At 38.4% G+C, this 17066-nt stretch overlaps 1 protein-coding gene and 1 long non-coding RNA gene across 6 annotated transcripts; both read left to right on the forward strand.

Moving 5' to 3' along the window:
• The first annotated feature begins 2662 nt into the window (after window positions 1-2662).
• LOC115753464 (ribosome biogenesis protein WDR12 homolog) lies at window positions 2663-8246 on the forward strand. Of its 5 annotated transcripts, none has more exons than XM_048272423.1 (14): window positions 2666-2923; window positions 3214-3314; window positions 4009-4115; window positions 5000-5035; window positions 5152-5237; window positions 5707-5765; window positions 5857-5967; window positions 6060-6185; window positions 6588-6731; window positions 6926-7034; window positions 7143-7279; window positions 7379-7414; window positions 7503-7596; window positions 7809-8246. In XM_048272423.1, the coding sequence occupies exons 1-13, from the start codon at window positions 2776-2778 to the stop codon at window positions 7593-7595; spliced, it is 1293 nt and encodes a 430-aa protein (XP_048128380.1). In that variant the 5' UTR covers window positions 2666-2775; the 3' UTR covers window position 7596; window positions 7809-8246. The 5 variants fall into 5 exon arrangements, 3 of the variants coding, with proteins under 3 accessions (XP_048128380.1, XP_030547944.1, XP_030547942.1); XM_030692082.2 differs by having other exon boundaries at window positions 2667-2923; window positions 7698-8246; XR_004016872.2 differs by lacking the exon at window positions 7809-8246 and having other exon boundaries at window positions 2664-2923; window positions 7166-7279.
• Window positions 8247-9795: 1549 nt separating this feature from the next.
• LOC115753456 lies at window positions 9796-15225 on the forward strand. Its single transcript, XR_004016871.2, has 3 exons — window positions 9796-10064; window positions 14337-14543; window positions 14695-15225. It is a non-coding gene; the product is annotated as an uncharacterized LOC115753456 (long non-coding RNA).
• The last annotated feature ends 1841 nt before the right edge of the window (window positions 15226-17066 follow it).

Consider the following 17066-nt stretch of genomic DNA (forward strand, 5'->3'; position numbering starts at 1 on the left):
CACTTTTCGTAACAAGAGAAAAATCCACATGTAACATATTTATCTCAGAAGCGTTTTTACAAAGGCTCCGTTGGACTTGGAGAAAAGTGTCCAAAAAGTTATAAATCTTTCGTGTTTGTGCCAATTCAGTCCTAAATTTTTTGAACTTATGCCACTCGAGTCTTTTCGGCCAATTTTAATTGAAAATTGCTAACACGGACGTCGGTTGTCCTATGTGGCAGTGGACTTTTTTAAATATTTTTCTTTTATAATAATTTTTTTTGGTTTTTTTCCTTTTATTTTCTATACTTTATATTTTGTTTTGGGACATAGGGCCGGTGACCATCGCCAAGACCGGCCAAGGGCACCGCGGCCCTCGCCTAGTGACGTCGAGGATCGATGGCCCTCTGTCAAAAAACAAAACAAAGTGAAAAAATAGAAAAAAAATTACTAATTATGCCATGTAGGACGACCGATGTCCACATCATCGATTTTCAACTAAAATGATTGAATGGACTCAATTGGCATAAATGCAAAAGGTTTGGGACCGAATTAGCACAATTGAAAGGTTTATGACTAAATTGGCACCAATACAAAAGATTTAAGACTAAATTGGTATAATTGATATGTTTAGTATTGAATTGGTATTAATGCAAAAGATTTTGGACTTTTTGAACACTTTTCTCGCTAGACTTGTGTGATATTTTATGGGATCACTTCAATTATTCTAAAAACTTAAGCGGATAAATAAATAGCCTATTTAATTGTCGATTATTGTCCGTACATTTAAGTACTTTTCTTAGTCTCTCCACTCATCTCGCTTCCGATCAGGATTTTTCCCCCTCCTAAATCCTTGCTTTAAGTACCATTTGTTCAAGTGGGTTTAGTGATGCAGATTAGCATAGCAAAATTTACTACAAATGCTAGCGATTTATTAAAAAACTTTATCATTTTATTGTTGTTCTTATAAAGTTATTGGATGGCGTTTAATTATCTTTCATTGGTATAATAATTTTCATTGATATCTGTATTTGTAATTTTCTACATTCATTCAAGTTTGAAGGAATATAAAAGTGGTACCACTTCTCGATCTACAGATAGCTTTCTTTTGCGAAAGTTGATAAAGTTATGATTTTTTTTTTAAAAAGAAATTAGGTAGTTTTCTGTATATCCTATTTAGCCTAATAACTTGCAATTACGTAGTTCATGAATTTATTGAGTTTCCACCACTGATTTGCTTATTCTAATCCGCCCAACTCATCGCTCGACACAAGTCGTGAGCACGCTTGATATAAAACTATAATTACAATCATAGAATCATCTACATTTCTAAGATCGACTTTCACTGCTAAAAGCTCCGTTTGTTTCGTGGAAAACAGCTTTCGGGAAAATGTCTGTCGCAATTTTTTGTCGTTTGGTTCACGAAAAATAAGCTAATCAAGGAAAATATTTTTCACATGAGAAAAAAGCTCCTTCAAAAGTGAGAAAAATGATTTCCTCACATTCCTTTTCTTTATAATTATTATTTTTTACTTTCTATTCATTATTTATTTATTTTTTTAAAAGTTCGAAATTTTTTTTTATATTTTTTATATTTTCTCTTTTTTTAATTTTTTTTTCTATTCCTTTTTTTTTTTTTTTTTTCTTTTCCCTTCTTCTTCGGCTGATCGCCAGCCACGGCACGGCCGGTGACTAGCCACCAGCAAATGGACCCGGCAAGGCGAGCCTCACGGCCTTGCTAATGGGGAGCTCGAGACGCAAATCCCGCAAGGCGAGCCTCGACCTAGCCGGATCAGGTGAGTACATCGAGTCCGAGTCTCTTTTACAAGTGAAAATCATCGTGCTCGTCTATCCAAGGAAGTTAATTTCTGTTTAGACATAAGTTATGTTAATTTTCTCATATCCTGATTGGTTATTTTACTGATGCTAATAAAGTACCGTAGCAAGATAGTGAATATTAAGCACACCTCCGTTCTTCATGCGTGTCCTATCGGCTATACCTAAAAACTACGAAAAAAAAATTATTAAAATGCACGCATGGCGGATAATAATTTTCCATACCGGAAAATTTTTTTCGGAGCCCTAATCTCAATTCTGTCCGAACTTCTTCTTCTTTTTTTCTAATAAAAGATCGCTAACTTTTATTCTAGTTTTGAATCTACCTCGATCAAGCTCAATCCAAAAAAGCGAGAAAGGCTTTTAATTTGAAATTCTCAATATCAAGGCGACCTTGTCTTCGTATAGAACAATAATAGTATCCCGGTGTTAATAATTTTGAAAGAAATTGGTGGTTATTTCGTAACAATAATGGGATAGATTATGTACTATGGTAAAAATTGGTGATCTTTTAAGGGAAAAAAAAGCCTCGGAACAAAAAATTTTGGAATCAAACTTAAAAAACAATTCAGGAGAATTTAGCCAACGGTAAATGAAAAATGAGAAATGAATAAAAAATGGCTATATTTTTTTACCGTTGGCTAATTAAAAAGTTCGAACGACCTTTTTTTTTTTTTTTTTTCCTTATGAGAAAAGGTTGAGCAACTTAAGACAAAAACGACACGCAACGCTGCGTTTTGATGGTGGGACAAAAACGCAGCGTCGCGTTCCAACAATGGAAAAGGATAATGCAAAAATTGAAAACCTCTAAAACCCTAGCCAAGATTCTTCTTCTTCTTCTTCTTCTTCTTCACACTGCAACTGCATAAGCCTAAACCCTGAAATTCCACCGGCTACGATACGATCCTCATAGCATCCGACTTCCTCTCTCACAGCCTCTCTTAGGGTTGGTTCCGCGACATGGACGAAGATATGTCCCGGCGAGTTCAGGTCCGGTTCGTCACGAAGCTGAAGCCTCCATTGAAGGTCCCTTCCGCTTCGATCGCAGTCCCTGCTAATCTCACCAGATTGGGCCTCTCCGCCGTCGTCAACAATCTCATCCAATCCGGTAAGCTTTGTCACTCTTGAAGCACGAAGGAATGTTACGCGAACAGTCGCTCGTCCTTTTTCGGATGAAATTCGCTAGATGCTTCGCGGTTAGGAGTTTGTATTTACCATGTGGTAGTAAATTTTGTGCCTTTTTTAGCTTCATGCAGATTTTATTTTATCTTTAATTTGTGCTGTTATGTTGAAATGTGCGCTTTGTCTTGGTTTCTACGTGCATTTGGCTGAGAATTGATATATATTTTTTTTGTGTGTGGCGTGGATAGTGCTGAGCTATTTGGTTTTCTCTCCCAGGAAGCCCGGATTGGAATCCGGAGCCATTTGATTTTTTGATTGATGGTGAGCTCATTCGGATGTCTCTCGAGCAGTTTCTTCTCGCCAAAGGCGTTTCTGCGGTAATAATATTGTTCCTTGCCACCGGCACAGTGTAATGTCCTGTGCTCAAATCCCACATGGTCATACGTGGTTGAGAAATAACTTGAGTGCTGGACATTTTGCCCGCTCGAAACAAATGTTTTGTTGATTGATTCTTTTTATAGGACATTATTGTCGTTGATGAATACCGAGAAACTTCTTAAAATAACTTAAGCTTGGTTCTAAGTGATGAGTTCTTTGACTGAGGGAACAGATAAGCAATCTTAACCTACACTTGAATTGTTCACTTTTGAAGGAGCCTTTCCGAATTTCAATGTGTTTCGGTTTTTTGTTTAAGATAAAAGAATGAGTAAAGATACTGGTGGCATGTAAAATGCGGAGATCCTATCAAGCATCGGGAAAAATGGGAGAAAGCAAAGATAGCTAAAGTATAAGTATCTCTTATTCTACATAATTGGGTGGACTAATATCGACTAAAAAAAACTAGTTACTGAGGTTTGGTTCTTTGAATCGATCTAATCTGCTGATTGTTTAATGTAGTGGAATCTTCCATTTTGTGTTGTTTCTATCATCTGAGCTTCTAACTGTTTAATTTTCTCTTTCAAGATGCAGTCCATAGTTTATTTAATTGAAGCAACAATGTTCTCCTCCGGCTATTTTCTTTTCTTGTGCTGTTAGATTTGATATATAACTAGGAATTGTTGGTTATTACAGGAGAAGATATTGGAGATTGAGTACATTAGAGCTGTAGCCCCACGGAAAGAGGAAGACGCATCTGTGCATGAGGACTGGGTTAGTGCAGTTGATGGGTCCAATCCCGGGTAAGTATCTTGACATCTAAAGGATAAAGGGACGCAAGGACGCCTTTTCTTTGCATTTGAACATCGCTCTCAAAACATTGCATGCTTTGTCCAGGGGTTTTGTTTGGATTTCATGGTGTTCTCACTTTGGAAGATATATCCAAATGTCATGAAACTGCTATAAGTCTGTATGTCTTAGTTAACGATAAGCATTCTTTTCTAGTCAAAGGTGTGGCTCGTGGGGTCTTATGGAGCGTTAATTTCCAATAAGTGCAAATTTCAGAATTGAAGTCATTGAATTAAGTGCTCAACGTCTTTTTTTTGGGTATTGTGCTTCATCTTACTTATATATTGCGGTTGTATTTCTTACCAGCTTGTAAATGCAGAGTTCAGTTCTGTATCTATTTGAGCTGTAATTAGACATTGTTTGTCTATATGTCTTGTGATATTTGCAATTTCTACAGTTTGAAGTTCTCAAGGGAAGCTTTTTGTTTTAATGACTTTTTGGGAACGAAAGTCTTGCAATCTCTTTTTAAGCAACGGGATCACAGTTCCCTGCTTATTTAACGTGATAAACTGTATTCAATGGGACTCCTTGAGCAATTGTTTGTTGTTTCAGGAATTCAATGCAGAATCTTATATTCAAAAGGTGATTCGTCAAAAACCTAGACATTTTTCTAACACTAAGGAACCACCTGTGGTTTCAGAGGGTTCACGATACTATTGGCATAACTTAAATGTATCTTAGCTTGGAAATGGGAATGGTAAACATGTTGGATAGGATAACTCAATCTATGTGCTGAATTAACTTAACGCTGTACACTGGATTTCTCTGGTTTTGTTTTTCATTTTTTAGGCTGTTTTTTCTTCTTCTTCTCAGTTTTTGTGTTTTTGTTAAATGGCAGGTTCATTTTGACAGGATGTTATGATGGTTTAGCAAGGTAATATTTGAAGGAGCTTGTTCCTCATTCATACCTTGCACCAGCATCCATTTGCAAAATTCACTCCAAGGTTTCAACAATTTTCATTGACAATGATTTTGATGTCTTAAATTAAGGGTATGGGATGCTCCTGGATCATGCAGTCATATATTAGGAGGACACAGTGATGCAATTACTTCTGTTAGCGTCATTGATCAGGAAGGTACAAAGCACATGTGAAGGCCAACTGCTAAATTGGACATTTAAATGATTGTAGCTGTGTCATTGTTGCCATGGTTGTTAAAATCAGGATCCTGCTTTGCATGATGGGATTGCCCATCTTATGCAAGTACATTTGCAGATAATATACTTCTACTCTTTTTGAAGACTGTGTATTGAATGTGGCGATGCAATCCGACTATTGAAACTGCAAATTATAAGCATGATCCTATAGGGGCTATTTCTTTTTTTGCCAAAACTGTTCAAGGCAAATTTTCCTTTATGAAACTTTGGTATAATGAAGAAATTATGAAATGAATGAGGTAACTTTTAGTGTCATGGTCCTGCATTTCCTCGAGTCACTGTGGCGATTTCTATGTATTGCAAGCACAGCATATGTGTCCTCATCCTGAGGGTGCAGTCCCAAGTATAGCTTGCATATTGACTATGGACCGCCTGTGGTCTGAATGCAGGAGCTGAGAGTGTTTGTGTGGCAACTGCATCAAAAGATAGGACCCTAAGGTTGTGGAAGGTAATTAAGTGACAGTACTGCCTCCTCTTTTACTGTGTATGATCCTTGTATCCACTCATTTATAGTGTTTTTCTCTCTTTTGCATGGAAAGATTCATTACAAGGGATCTCTTAATTCTCCTGCGATGATAAGGGCATTTAAGATTCTACGGGGGCATAAAGCATCAGTGCAAAGTGTTTCAGCGAGGTCTGCTGGAGACATGGTCCTGTCTACACCCTAGCATCATTATATTCTTCAAAGCATCAGAATTAAATTTCAAAACTGAGCTGCCTTCTTTTTGGTTGCATAAATCAGATCTGTTCTGGTTCTTGGGATTGTACTATAAATTTATGGAACGCGAAGGAGTTGGGTGCAGACGATAATCCTGTAACAGTCAAGAAGAGAAAAGTTAATAATCAAGTTGAGGAATCTCAAATGGAGGTATTGCTTCCTTCTTGACTATGTTAAATGTATTTCTGCATGGTTATTAGACTACATTAGACATCATTTTTGCCTCGTATTGAGTTGTCTAAGTGGTATTTTGATACTTCTGATGGTTTCCAAAACTCTCGAGCAAAGTCCTGGTACTTGGACCCTCTCTTTCAATCGGGAAGCATTCTTCCTTCAGGCAACACAGGTTGACTCTGCTGTTGTATATAAATTTTAAGGAATCAGTCACCATCGTTTAGTAACAAGTACCAAATTTGCTGCAAAAGTTGTGTCTCTTCTGTTTGTTAAAAATGTTGAAGAGTCGGTCGAGTAGTTACTACAAACTGGCACAAATATCTGGATTAAACCAACTTTCTTTGGCAGCTTACTAACATTGATTTTTATTACTGTCAGGAGGAAGCTGTGTCTACACTTGTAGGCCATACACAATGTGTATCTTCAGTGATTTGGCCACTTCCGGAAACAATATATTCTACTTCATGGGATCACTCCGTCAGACGGTGGGATGTTGAGACCGGCAAAGATTCGTTAAACATAGTATGATCAGTGATTTCTACCCTCTCTCTCTCTCTCTCCTTGCTTTGTTTGTACTTGTAATAGGCTTTTTGGACCTTTTATGTCACAAGGACAATATTTTCTGCAACGGATATAAGTATTCATCATTAGTTTGATGTGAAATGCCAAAGATCTTCCTGTCAGACGAAGTAAAATCAGCCATTTTTTGCATGCAGTTCTCTGGGAAAGTCCTCAATTGCCTTGATATTGGAGGTGAAGCCTCTGCTTTGATTGCTGCTGGAGGTTCTGATCCTGTTGTCAGGATATGGGATCCTCGCAAACCAGGTATGTTGCAATTCACTTGGTCTTAGTGCACTCTTTTAAGATGACATGTTTACCTTTTAGTACTCATTCCCTCCATTTCTCTATCTGATAAAATTTGCTTTTTCTCAGCAAGTTCTGCCCCCATCTTCCAGTTTTCGTCACACACTTCTTGGATTTCGGCTTGCAAGTGGCACGATAAATCTTGGTTTCATCTACTTACCGCATCGTATGACGGGAAGATAATGCTATGGGATTTGAGGACTGCTGTATGTCGACTCTTAACTTTGGACGAATTAAAACAATATTATGTCTTTGGAATACTCCAGATTGAGAAATATATTTCTTAATGCAATTTTCTCTTGCAGTGGCCTCTGGCTGTCATTGATTCTCACAAAGATAAGGCATGCTTATTTCTTCCATGTCTGATTATCTAGGTTTGTGGTTGTCCCTGATTTTGTCTAACATATGGCTTTTTATATGGTGTTGCAGGTTTTTTGTGCCGACTGGTGGAGAGGTGATTGTGTGGTTAGTGGCGGGATGGACTCAAAACTGCGGATTTCTTCAGGGATACCTATTCAATGAGGTGTGACATTTTTCATTTCATCTGTTGGAAGGTCTGAGCTCTGGCTGCTTTCTCAGCTATGGTAATTCACTAATTGATTCCATCTCTTTCTTCTATTTCAGGTCCTCAATATGATCATGAGCTCATCTGGTGAAAGTTGCAATCGTGCTTTTAATGACGGTAACCATGCTTGTAATTAACACCTTGCTGCTGATGTTTTTTCCAAATCTATATATGAGAGCTTGGTTGGGATTCACGAATTCTAATAAGCATACAAAGTCCAAATCTATGAGGAGTTATTTATCAAGAGTTGTTCCAAGCCTATCCAGCTTTGGTTTGCTAAGACCAAGATTTGCCTTATGATTCGGCAGTTCATGGAAATTTTCTGCGGGCAAGCACCGTCAGTCTGGGAGCCTCTTGACTGATTAAAGACAATCTTTAAGCCTTTAAAATGTATCATTTGATTTAGATGTTGCAGAAAATAGCTGGATGTCTATGCATCCGATTTTGCGTTTGCACGTGCGAGTATGCTCTTCTGTTGTTCACATATTATATTGTGAGGGGAAAGAGGATGTTTTCAGATTCGATAATTGCATTCCGGATAACGGTTGTTAATTGACTTTCATTAGGCTGATTTTTCTTTAGTGAAATCGATTTTAGGTGAATTTTGTTAATTCACTTGAACACTTGTTGTTACATAATCTTCGCTCTTGCTATTTACCTTTGTATTTTTAATGATCAAATATCATACATTTTGATTTGGCCACACAAAACAACGATCTCCATCTGGAGTAAGGTCGCTCTTCTTGTGGGGCTGCTGTGCTAATGCAACTCCTCGAGATAAGAACGCTAGAAGTGTCATAGCGATGGTATGGCGCTCCCTTATGCCTTACCGGAAAATCTAACATGGCATTAATCTATAAGATATCATCCGACATGACGTGCATGCAAGTTGGAGTTGATAATTGTGAAGGCAAACTGCTTTGAACACAAGCCTTGTTTAAAGAATTTGGAGAAAACTTCAATTTCCATCTTCAAGGACCCTAACCGTATTGAATCTCAATTCTGTAAATTAGGGCAAATCATCTCATCAAATACGCAATGGGGAGCAGAAGCCGGAGAAGGGGCTCGCGATTGTGTCACCAAAGCGAAGAAGAAAGTTAAATTTCTCTGCATCCTCGTGGATTGGCTCCAATAAAGCATGACAGAATCTTATAAAGCTTGGTTGGACTACTGGAGCTTTGGAGGTCATGACTCCTGTACTCGTCGGTTACCTGGGAAGATTGATTCAATCTAGCTTGACAAATATCCATGGCCTGCAAAAGAAAATGACCGTGCGACTTTGGACCTAGCCTGCATGATCTTAGTTGTTCTGTGAAGAAGGCTTTCCATACTCCTCAATGTTTAAACCTACAAAACATTTGTGCAAAATGGGAGTACTTTCGGTACGTGTCCAATCTAGTCTTTAGACTTTAGGAAAATATTCAATGTTATCATTCATTTAATTCAAGTTTAAGGATAATTTTGAATATTTTCATATAGTTCGTGGATTTAATGAAATATGTATCAAAAGTTTTAAAAAAAATGAGCAAATTAAAAGTTCAAGGGCCGGATTGCATATTAGAAAAAATTTCGGGGATCACACTAGACAATTTAAAAATTCGTGCACCACATTACAAATTTAACTAACGTTCGGAGATCATTTGTATGATTTTCCCGTTTAAATATGCATAATAGACGGACGGGCCAAAAGTCCAAATTGAATCTTTCTCCCTTGTTGTAAGTTTGAAATTCAGACCATTCCTTCAAAAAAAAAAAATTCTCTTAATTTTCTTGTGACAAATTGCAATTCTAAGGCAGACTATCTGAATTATCATTGTCTAATTATGTCCGATCATGATTATGCAAATTGTTAGGAAAAATTATTTAAAAAGTCTTAAACTTTTTTACCTTGTTTCGATTTAGTCCTGTTGGGCAGAGAAATCGCTATTGTGGATGCCTGTCCTCCTACGTGGCATCTTGGCGTTGATGTGGAAAACTTGTAATAATATTTTCATAGTTTTTTTCAAATATTGTCCTCCGTCAGATTGAAACAACGAGGGCACTGTGGTCCCATGCTTAAACCAAAATCCACTTTGAAATTTGAAATTCAAAGAATTCATAGCTCGAACGGTCTCTCTCTCTCTCTCCTTGTTGCTGTCAGATTAACTCTCTATGGTGTCCCAAGACGGGAGGAGATTTGGGTGTGAGGCTTCGGAGGAAAATGGGGAAGATGGCTGGGTCGAATGGGGACTACGAGGAGTGCCGTCGCCTGAGGGTGGAAGAGAACAGGAAGAGGATGGAATAGCTCCATCTCAACAAGCTCGCCGCCGCCCTGCAGGTGAAGCAGAGCAAGATGCGGGCTCCTCGAAAATCAGTCAGAGCGCTCTTCCGTGCCCGTGAGATGCTTGAGCCGCACGGCCAACAAACCTGCTCCTATCTACTATGAAGTAAGATCTCTCTCTCTCTCTCTCTCTCATATGTAATCTTCAGCTTAAGTTCGAGGGCCTTCTTTGATGCGCACCATGATATGCATTTTCAACCGATATGGTTAATGTGAAGATTTCAGCTTATGGTAGGAAGTTTCGGACAGTAGCTTTTGTGACATTTGGGACGTATGCAGCATGTTTTGCTATGTAGCTTGCAAAGATGTCAACTTTTGACCTCCTGTGATGAATGTGATCAGCCCACCGATTGCTCATTAAGAAAATCATATGTTAAATCCGGGTATTCATATGACATTGTGACCTATTGAAATTTTTTGCAGCAAGAGTGGCTGTCCTGCTGGTTCCGGACATCGGATAATGCTTGATTATAGGAAGGAACACTATTAATTCGAAAGGGTCGAAATGCTAAAGATTGATTGAGGAAGTGTAATTAACTATACTAATACAGACATGAACAGGGTGTTCGAATCTGTTTGTGTTTATATGGTCCTCTTACATGTGGGGATAACCTAAGGACAGCCTTTGCAGTTAGTCGAAATCGACCCATCGGAAAGAGTGAGGAGGTTAGTGACAAGAGCTCACTGGCTTTCTTCTAGTGTTTGATTGTATATTCCCGAGTAAAGCATCCAAAGTGTCTGATAGATGCTTCTGATGCAATAAGGGCTTATGCCATTGAGAGAGCAGCGAAGCTTCAATCTAGTTTGGATGCAGAGTTCCCCAGCTATATCAAGCCCATGTTTAAGTCACGTGTCACAGGAGGGATGATGGTAAGCAAATCGACCTGGTTTCTTTTTCCACTTGAAGTGTAACAAGTTTTGTCACGCACCGCTCCCTTCGGCACATCAACATCCCTACGCGGTCGTTAAGTTGTAACATCCCAAGATGCGTCAACGACCCATTTAGAATATTATGTTTTAATTAAACGCACGCGGAAGAGATTCACTTCCCCAAACAATAATAACAATAGGGACAGACAGCAGGAAATCACATCAATCAGTATCAGCAAAAGTCTATTTTATTAATAGTTACTCGTTAACCCTGGGAAGTACGTTTACACATATAAGCCCCACTTTAGGGCTACTTTCTGCAACCCTCAGAAGTATTAGATCGGGGTTAGGTTAACACTACTTTCAGCTACTCCAAAATAGATCTACGTTCTTCTCAAAGTCAAACTACTCTTCCAAGCTAAGGGCCCGAAAAATGGTTAACGACAACGGGTGAGATATAAAATCTCAGCAAGTTAATGGCCTAAGCCTCGATTAGGAGGTCAACTCAGCTCGGATGCATTTAAAACCTACAATGCAACACAGTATAAATATGCGAGTATGCTATCACATGATCATAAGCAATTTTTTTTGCCTTGGCACACATCTTACACGTTATAATCCACTGTACACAATTCAATGCAACTAATTCAATAGTGTAAACGGAACACATGTCAACTTTCTCGTGCATAGTGCGCTCAAGCATACTCTCATCGTTATGGTCACTCATGGCACGCCCGTTCTCACATGGGGGGCTTTCGGTTCTGTCGGGACAGCTTTTTATTCGATCAATCACGGCCGATCGAATGCACGCCCGTCTTTCTGCGGGGGTCATCCGCGGGAATTTATCCAGTCGATCAATTACGGCAGATCAAAGGCACGCCTGTCTTTCTACGGAGGTCTTCCGGCTTATCCGAGAATATTTCCAATCGATCAATCACGGCCGATTGAGGGCATGCCCGTCTTCCTACTGGGGTCTTCCGACTTATTCGGGTATTTATCCTTTCAATCAATTACGGCCGATCGAGAGCACACCCGTCTTCCTACGGGGGTCTTTCGACTTATTCGGGTATTTATACTTTCGATCAATTACGGCCAATCGAGGGCACGTCCGTCTTTCTACGGGGGTCTTCCGACTCATTCGGGTATTCTCATACTGACTCAACTCTCATGTCATGTATGCAATAAATAAATTGTACGTGACCAAATACTTAGTAAATAAACCGTACGTGACCACATACTTAATAAATAAATTGCACGTGATCAAATACTTAGTAAATAAATTGCACGTGATCGAATACAGAATAAATAAATTGCGTGTGATCAATATTTAGTAAATAAATTGCATGTGACTGAATACGGAATAAATAAATTGCGTGTGATCAATACTTAGTAAATAAATTGCACGTAACTAGATACACACAATTCAATCACCATCCTTGTACATTGCCAAATAATTTATTAGAAAAGCCAATTTATAAGGTTATTCCCATTATCTACTTCATAACATAATACTAAATATTTACTAGAGCATATTAATAAATAAAATATCTAATTGCTAAAAATTAATTTACTTAATTAAAAAATAATAATTAATTATCAAAATACCGATAGCTTATTGTAGAATTTGATAGCCTATCATAAAAATATGCGATAGCTTATCGTAAAATAAGTGATAGCTTATCACATTTTTTATAACTTATCAAGTCCACATACTACTTATCACTTATCAAGATAGCTTATCGACCTTGGTTAATTAACCCAACCATGATTAATAAAAGTAACTATGGTTAACCAACCTAACTATGGTTAACTAACTCAATCATGGTTAACTAACCGAACTATGATTAATTAATCCAACCATGATTAATTAGATTAGTACTAAGCACATTTAGGCTAATCTAAATACAACCTAATCAAGTTTAACATACTAATCAAGGGATTAGGGCGATAACTCACCTCGATTGCAAAACCGAGAACACCGGCGCGTCGGCGGCGGTGAGGGCTACGCGTGGCTTGGTCCAAAATCAATACGGAACCACCGAGGACCACCGAACAGTAGCTACACAGACTTTGTTGTGCTGGTTTTGCTTGACGGAGCTCAAATCTAAGCAAGAACGGACTAGGTCTCACCAATCAGCTTCTGTTTTGCCCAAATCCACAAAAATTCAATCGTTTCTTCGACAATCAGCCCTTAGATCCGATTTTCCCTCGATCTTACGGTCGTGTAGGAGAAAACGGAGCTCAATTCGCCCTCCGAACGAGCTCAAACGAGCGATTTCTTCTTGGGCACGCGCAAAAAACCAAGAAAGAGAAGGAGTTCGGGATGAGGGAAGATTGCTCACGAAAATGGAGGGAAAGAGAGGAGAGAAAGAGAGTCATGGCCAAGCTTGGGGAAGAAAAAGAAAAGGTGGGGCCCACGGCTCAAATCTCCATTAATGTTTTCGTCTTATATGAATAATATCCAGGGGCAATTTGGTAATTTCACAAGCAAGGGTAGGTTAGTCATTTGGCACAAATGATTGAGGCTACTTTGGTAATTTAGTATCAAGGGTAAAATGGTAATTTTGCAAAGGGATAGAATGGTCATTTCAAGGTAAAACGGCAAAATAGTAAATTTACCTTTAAGGGTAAAATGGTAAATTCACTTTTAAGATTCGGCCAAGATTAGGCTTAGGCGCGAATTGTCTCGGAGTTTCGATTCGACGACTCAATTATCCCGACTTGATTTCCCTTGTCCATTGCCTTAAGGTTACCCAATATCCCTTTTAGTTCGATAAATCAATGTCTAACGATTGTCCCTTAATCCTTGAAAATCCAATATTATCAACCGGACCGAAATTCGTGGTTAAAATCCTTCGAATTTATTTATCTTACGGACGTCGAATTTTCGGGATGTCACAAGTTTCGCACTCTGTTTTGAATGATGATATATAGGAAACTATTGTGCCATGTCCCTTGAATAAGGCATGAGAAACAAAATGGCCTAACAAATTAATACGGATATATTTCCAAGTAAACACTTAATCATCCATGCACTTGCATGGAATTCATGTGAGAAAAGAAGAAAATCGCACAGTTGATGATTGGTTAATAGGTCACATAGTGGAAAAGAGTACTTTCAAGGTTTGATACGATCATCTGTGAGTTTGAAGGAAAGAAAATGGTGAATGATTCTTGTTGAATATGACAATGGAAGAGTTCAATAAGCACCGACTCTACCACTTTGAAGCCGCATGAGATATGTTGTAATCGATCTATTTCTGTTCCTTACCCGCTTTTTGCTTGTAAAAGCGGTCTCGATTGGCTGCTTTGTGTTTGTAGTAGGAACTACTCCCCCACCTTTGATGGGTAATTAAATGGGATAATGACTCGCAATAAGGGTCGCAAACTTTGAAATTTCGGTTCATTTAGCTTACTTTGCATAAAAACTAGCTAAAAGGTTCTTTAAGAAGCTAATTGTTTCTTTAAGAAGCTTCTAATGGATGATTTGTCTCCAATCTTTTTCAAGAGACTACCAATTGACTTCTGTCACAAGCATCTCCCGCACCAAGACGACACTGTGACTCTTGTGGATGAGGATAGAGAAAAAGTTGGGGCCAAGTATATCTTTGATTGGAACCGCTTTAGTGGTGGGTGGAAAGGTTTCTCTGTCACCCACGGTCTTGTCGGTGGAGATACTCTGCTATTCCAGCTGATCTAGCCATTGACATTTAAGGTAGTCTTCTGAACCCCGACCATTCATAGATGAATCGTAGACAGATTACTATTCAACTCACTATTTGCTCGGCATTTTAGCCACCTATCTTGAAGAACCTAAATTAATACCTTTATGGTGGCTTTACAAATTTGTACTTGCCTTTCTCCAGGTACATATCGTCCGAGCCTACGACTCCTCGGAGAAGGAAGCAGAAGTCTCTTTAAGAGGAGGAAGCAGAAGACCATGAAGGAGAAGAAAGCGGAAAACTATAAAGAGGAGGAAAGGGAAACAGATGTTCGATACCTAACCAGAAGCGACAAATAGATTAGAGTGAGTAAGAAGTTCTTGTTCTTTCAAACTTCTAAATATTGGTTGTATTGTGTAAACATCAATGGCTTTTCACGATCTAAATCACTATTTCAAGGCCGTGTCAATTCTAACAAGAGGATTGAAGGAAATATGATGAATGTGAACAATTATTGAAGCAAGTTGTAAAGTTAATGCTAAACACTTGTTCTCAAACTTTACCATCAACAGAGCAAACATATGTACCTAAAGGATATTACCAAGAGATATCCTACTCTCCCTAAGTAATTAGTATACTGATCTTGTTCATCCGGGCGTAAACTTAAGTTTAGTGTTTGTATTTAGTTAAATACGAAATAGATATATCGGCACATTATAATATTCTAAAACATCGGGATAAATGGAACCGGTGAAACATTTTGTTCATCCAAAAGTGAACAGAGCAGCGGAGAGTTTAACATCCCTCTTAGCTCTCATAAGGTAACAACTCCATGGACAGCTTGTGGTGTGAAATTGTGAATGCCTTCCATCCTCAATACATGTACTATTTCCTCTTCCAGTCACAGGTTGGTTACTTGGTTGTCTCGACGGGTAAAAAGTGAACAACACGGTTTGGCTTTTAGACAGAAGTTTCTCCCAGAGTTCGGGGTACTTGGATGGTGTCCATCCATGCTCTCTTATCCATTGGTAGTTCTACTAAACGATCGCGAGCCTTTCGATTTCCTCAAACTAATTGGTCGTGCGATTAGATTCGGTTTGATCTCACATTCGGAGTCTGTCCGCTCCATTTGCATCATCTCTCATCTTTGTTTCCCGCGAAAATACAACCCCTCGCGATAATGACTAACGTGAAAAACTCTTCGTTCTTGCTCTGTTGCCAAAATTCCATTAACAGATCAGTCCATCCACATTGTGTACAAAGCATGTCGTCAGATTTCTAGGGTCACCGTGCGTGTAAGAAATTCCTTAAAAGCACAAGGAAATTCCTTACTGAATTAGCTTGCGAAGAGGTTGTGTTCGAGATGGTGCATAGAGCCCGGGAGTTGGACTATAGGCGGCATCGGGACTTGATCTTGGCTGCAAGCGTCTCCGGGGTTTCGCGGACGTCGAAAGAAGAGAAGAGGTGAAATTTTCTCGCTTGTTAGCTAGATGTTTATGTTAAAAAGTCAAACCCAAAAGTTTAAGCTTTTAAAATAGCTGGTAGTGGTTCTACAAGATCTCACATGGTTTGAGAGTTGGCAATGAAATAAATTGAATGAGGCGGGTTTCATACGGGACCCATCAAGCCTCACGACACGTGTGACTCGGGCTCTTGGGACGGGTAGGGATGAGCGATTTTAAATTTCATACAGGTTCCTATAAGCGATTAAACATAAACTTCATGCGGAAATTCAATCATAGACGGATCTCTGATCTTCATGATTTTCACAATCAATAAGAATAAAGACGTACCTTTGTCCATAGCAATTCTTGAAAAAAGATCAAAGCAGAAGACAAAGACGATGAAAAATCTGATTTATCTCCATTAACCCTCTGTACTTTACGTTAACTATTTGATGGAGGATAGAAAACACAAATTGACGTTTGTTTGTTAAACGTTGTCTTACAATGGGTTGGAGAGAGGACCGGATTCAATTTAAATAAAGCTATCAATAAGCACATCTTCAACAAACGCCATCCATCAAAGCATGTGAAGAGTTGTGTCTATTCATTTATGCCTTTAGTAACCAACACAATTAATTATAATATGAAATAATTATTAAACCGTTATTATAAAATCATATGGGCCACCTTTATTTTACATTCTCCCACTTGGCCAATATGAGTTTTCTTTCATGGTTTAATAAATACCATAATGTGCACAATAACATCATGTTAAAACTTTTCTTTAATTGGCTATCACATAATAACCACAATAAAGTAAAGAAGACTAATGCGAGTCATAACGGTTGTGTGTCATTAATCGACACGGTCCCTTCTATGTACTACGACTATAGCTTTCTACTCATCATGATTCATAAATAAGAAATATATCGGTGGTCCGGCTATAATGTCTCTGTTAGAGACTATCCTGTTAAACATTTATCTACTTCCATCATGTATACTAAGTAGAAAGCGGGATAAATCAGAAATATACATAAACGAGCTCAGAGTATCAAATACATAAAATAAATAGAGTCATAATACAACATTATTAGTGACGTCCAATAATACCCATCTTTTCAACATGTTCAT

Source organism: Rhodamnia argentea, chromosome 11 (genome assembly GCF_020921035.1).
Source record: "Rhodamnia argentea isolate NSW1041297 chromosome 11, ASM2092103v1, whole genome shotgun sequence".
NCBI classification, from domain to species: domain Eukaryota; kingdom Viridiplantae; phylum Streptophyta; class Magnoliopsida; order Myrtales; family Myrtaceae; genus Rhodamnia; species Rhodamnia argentea.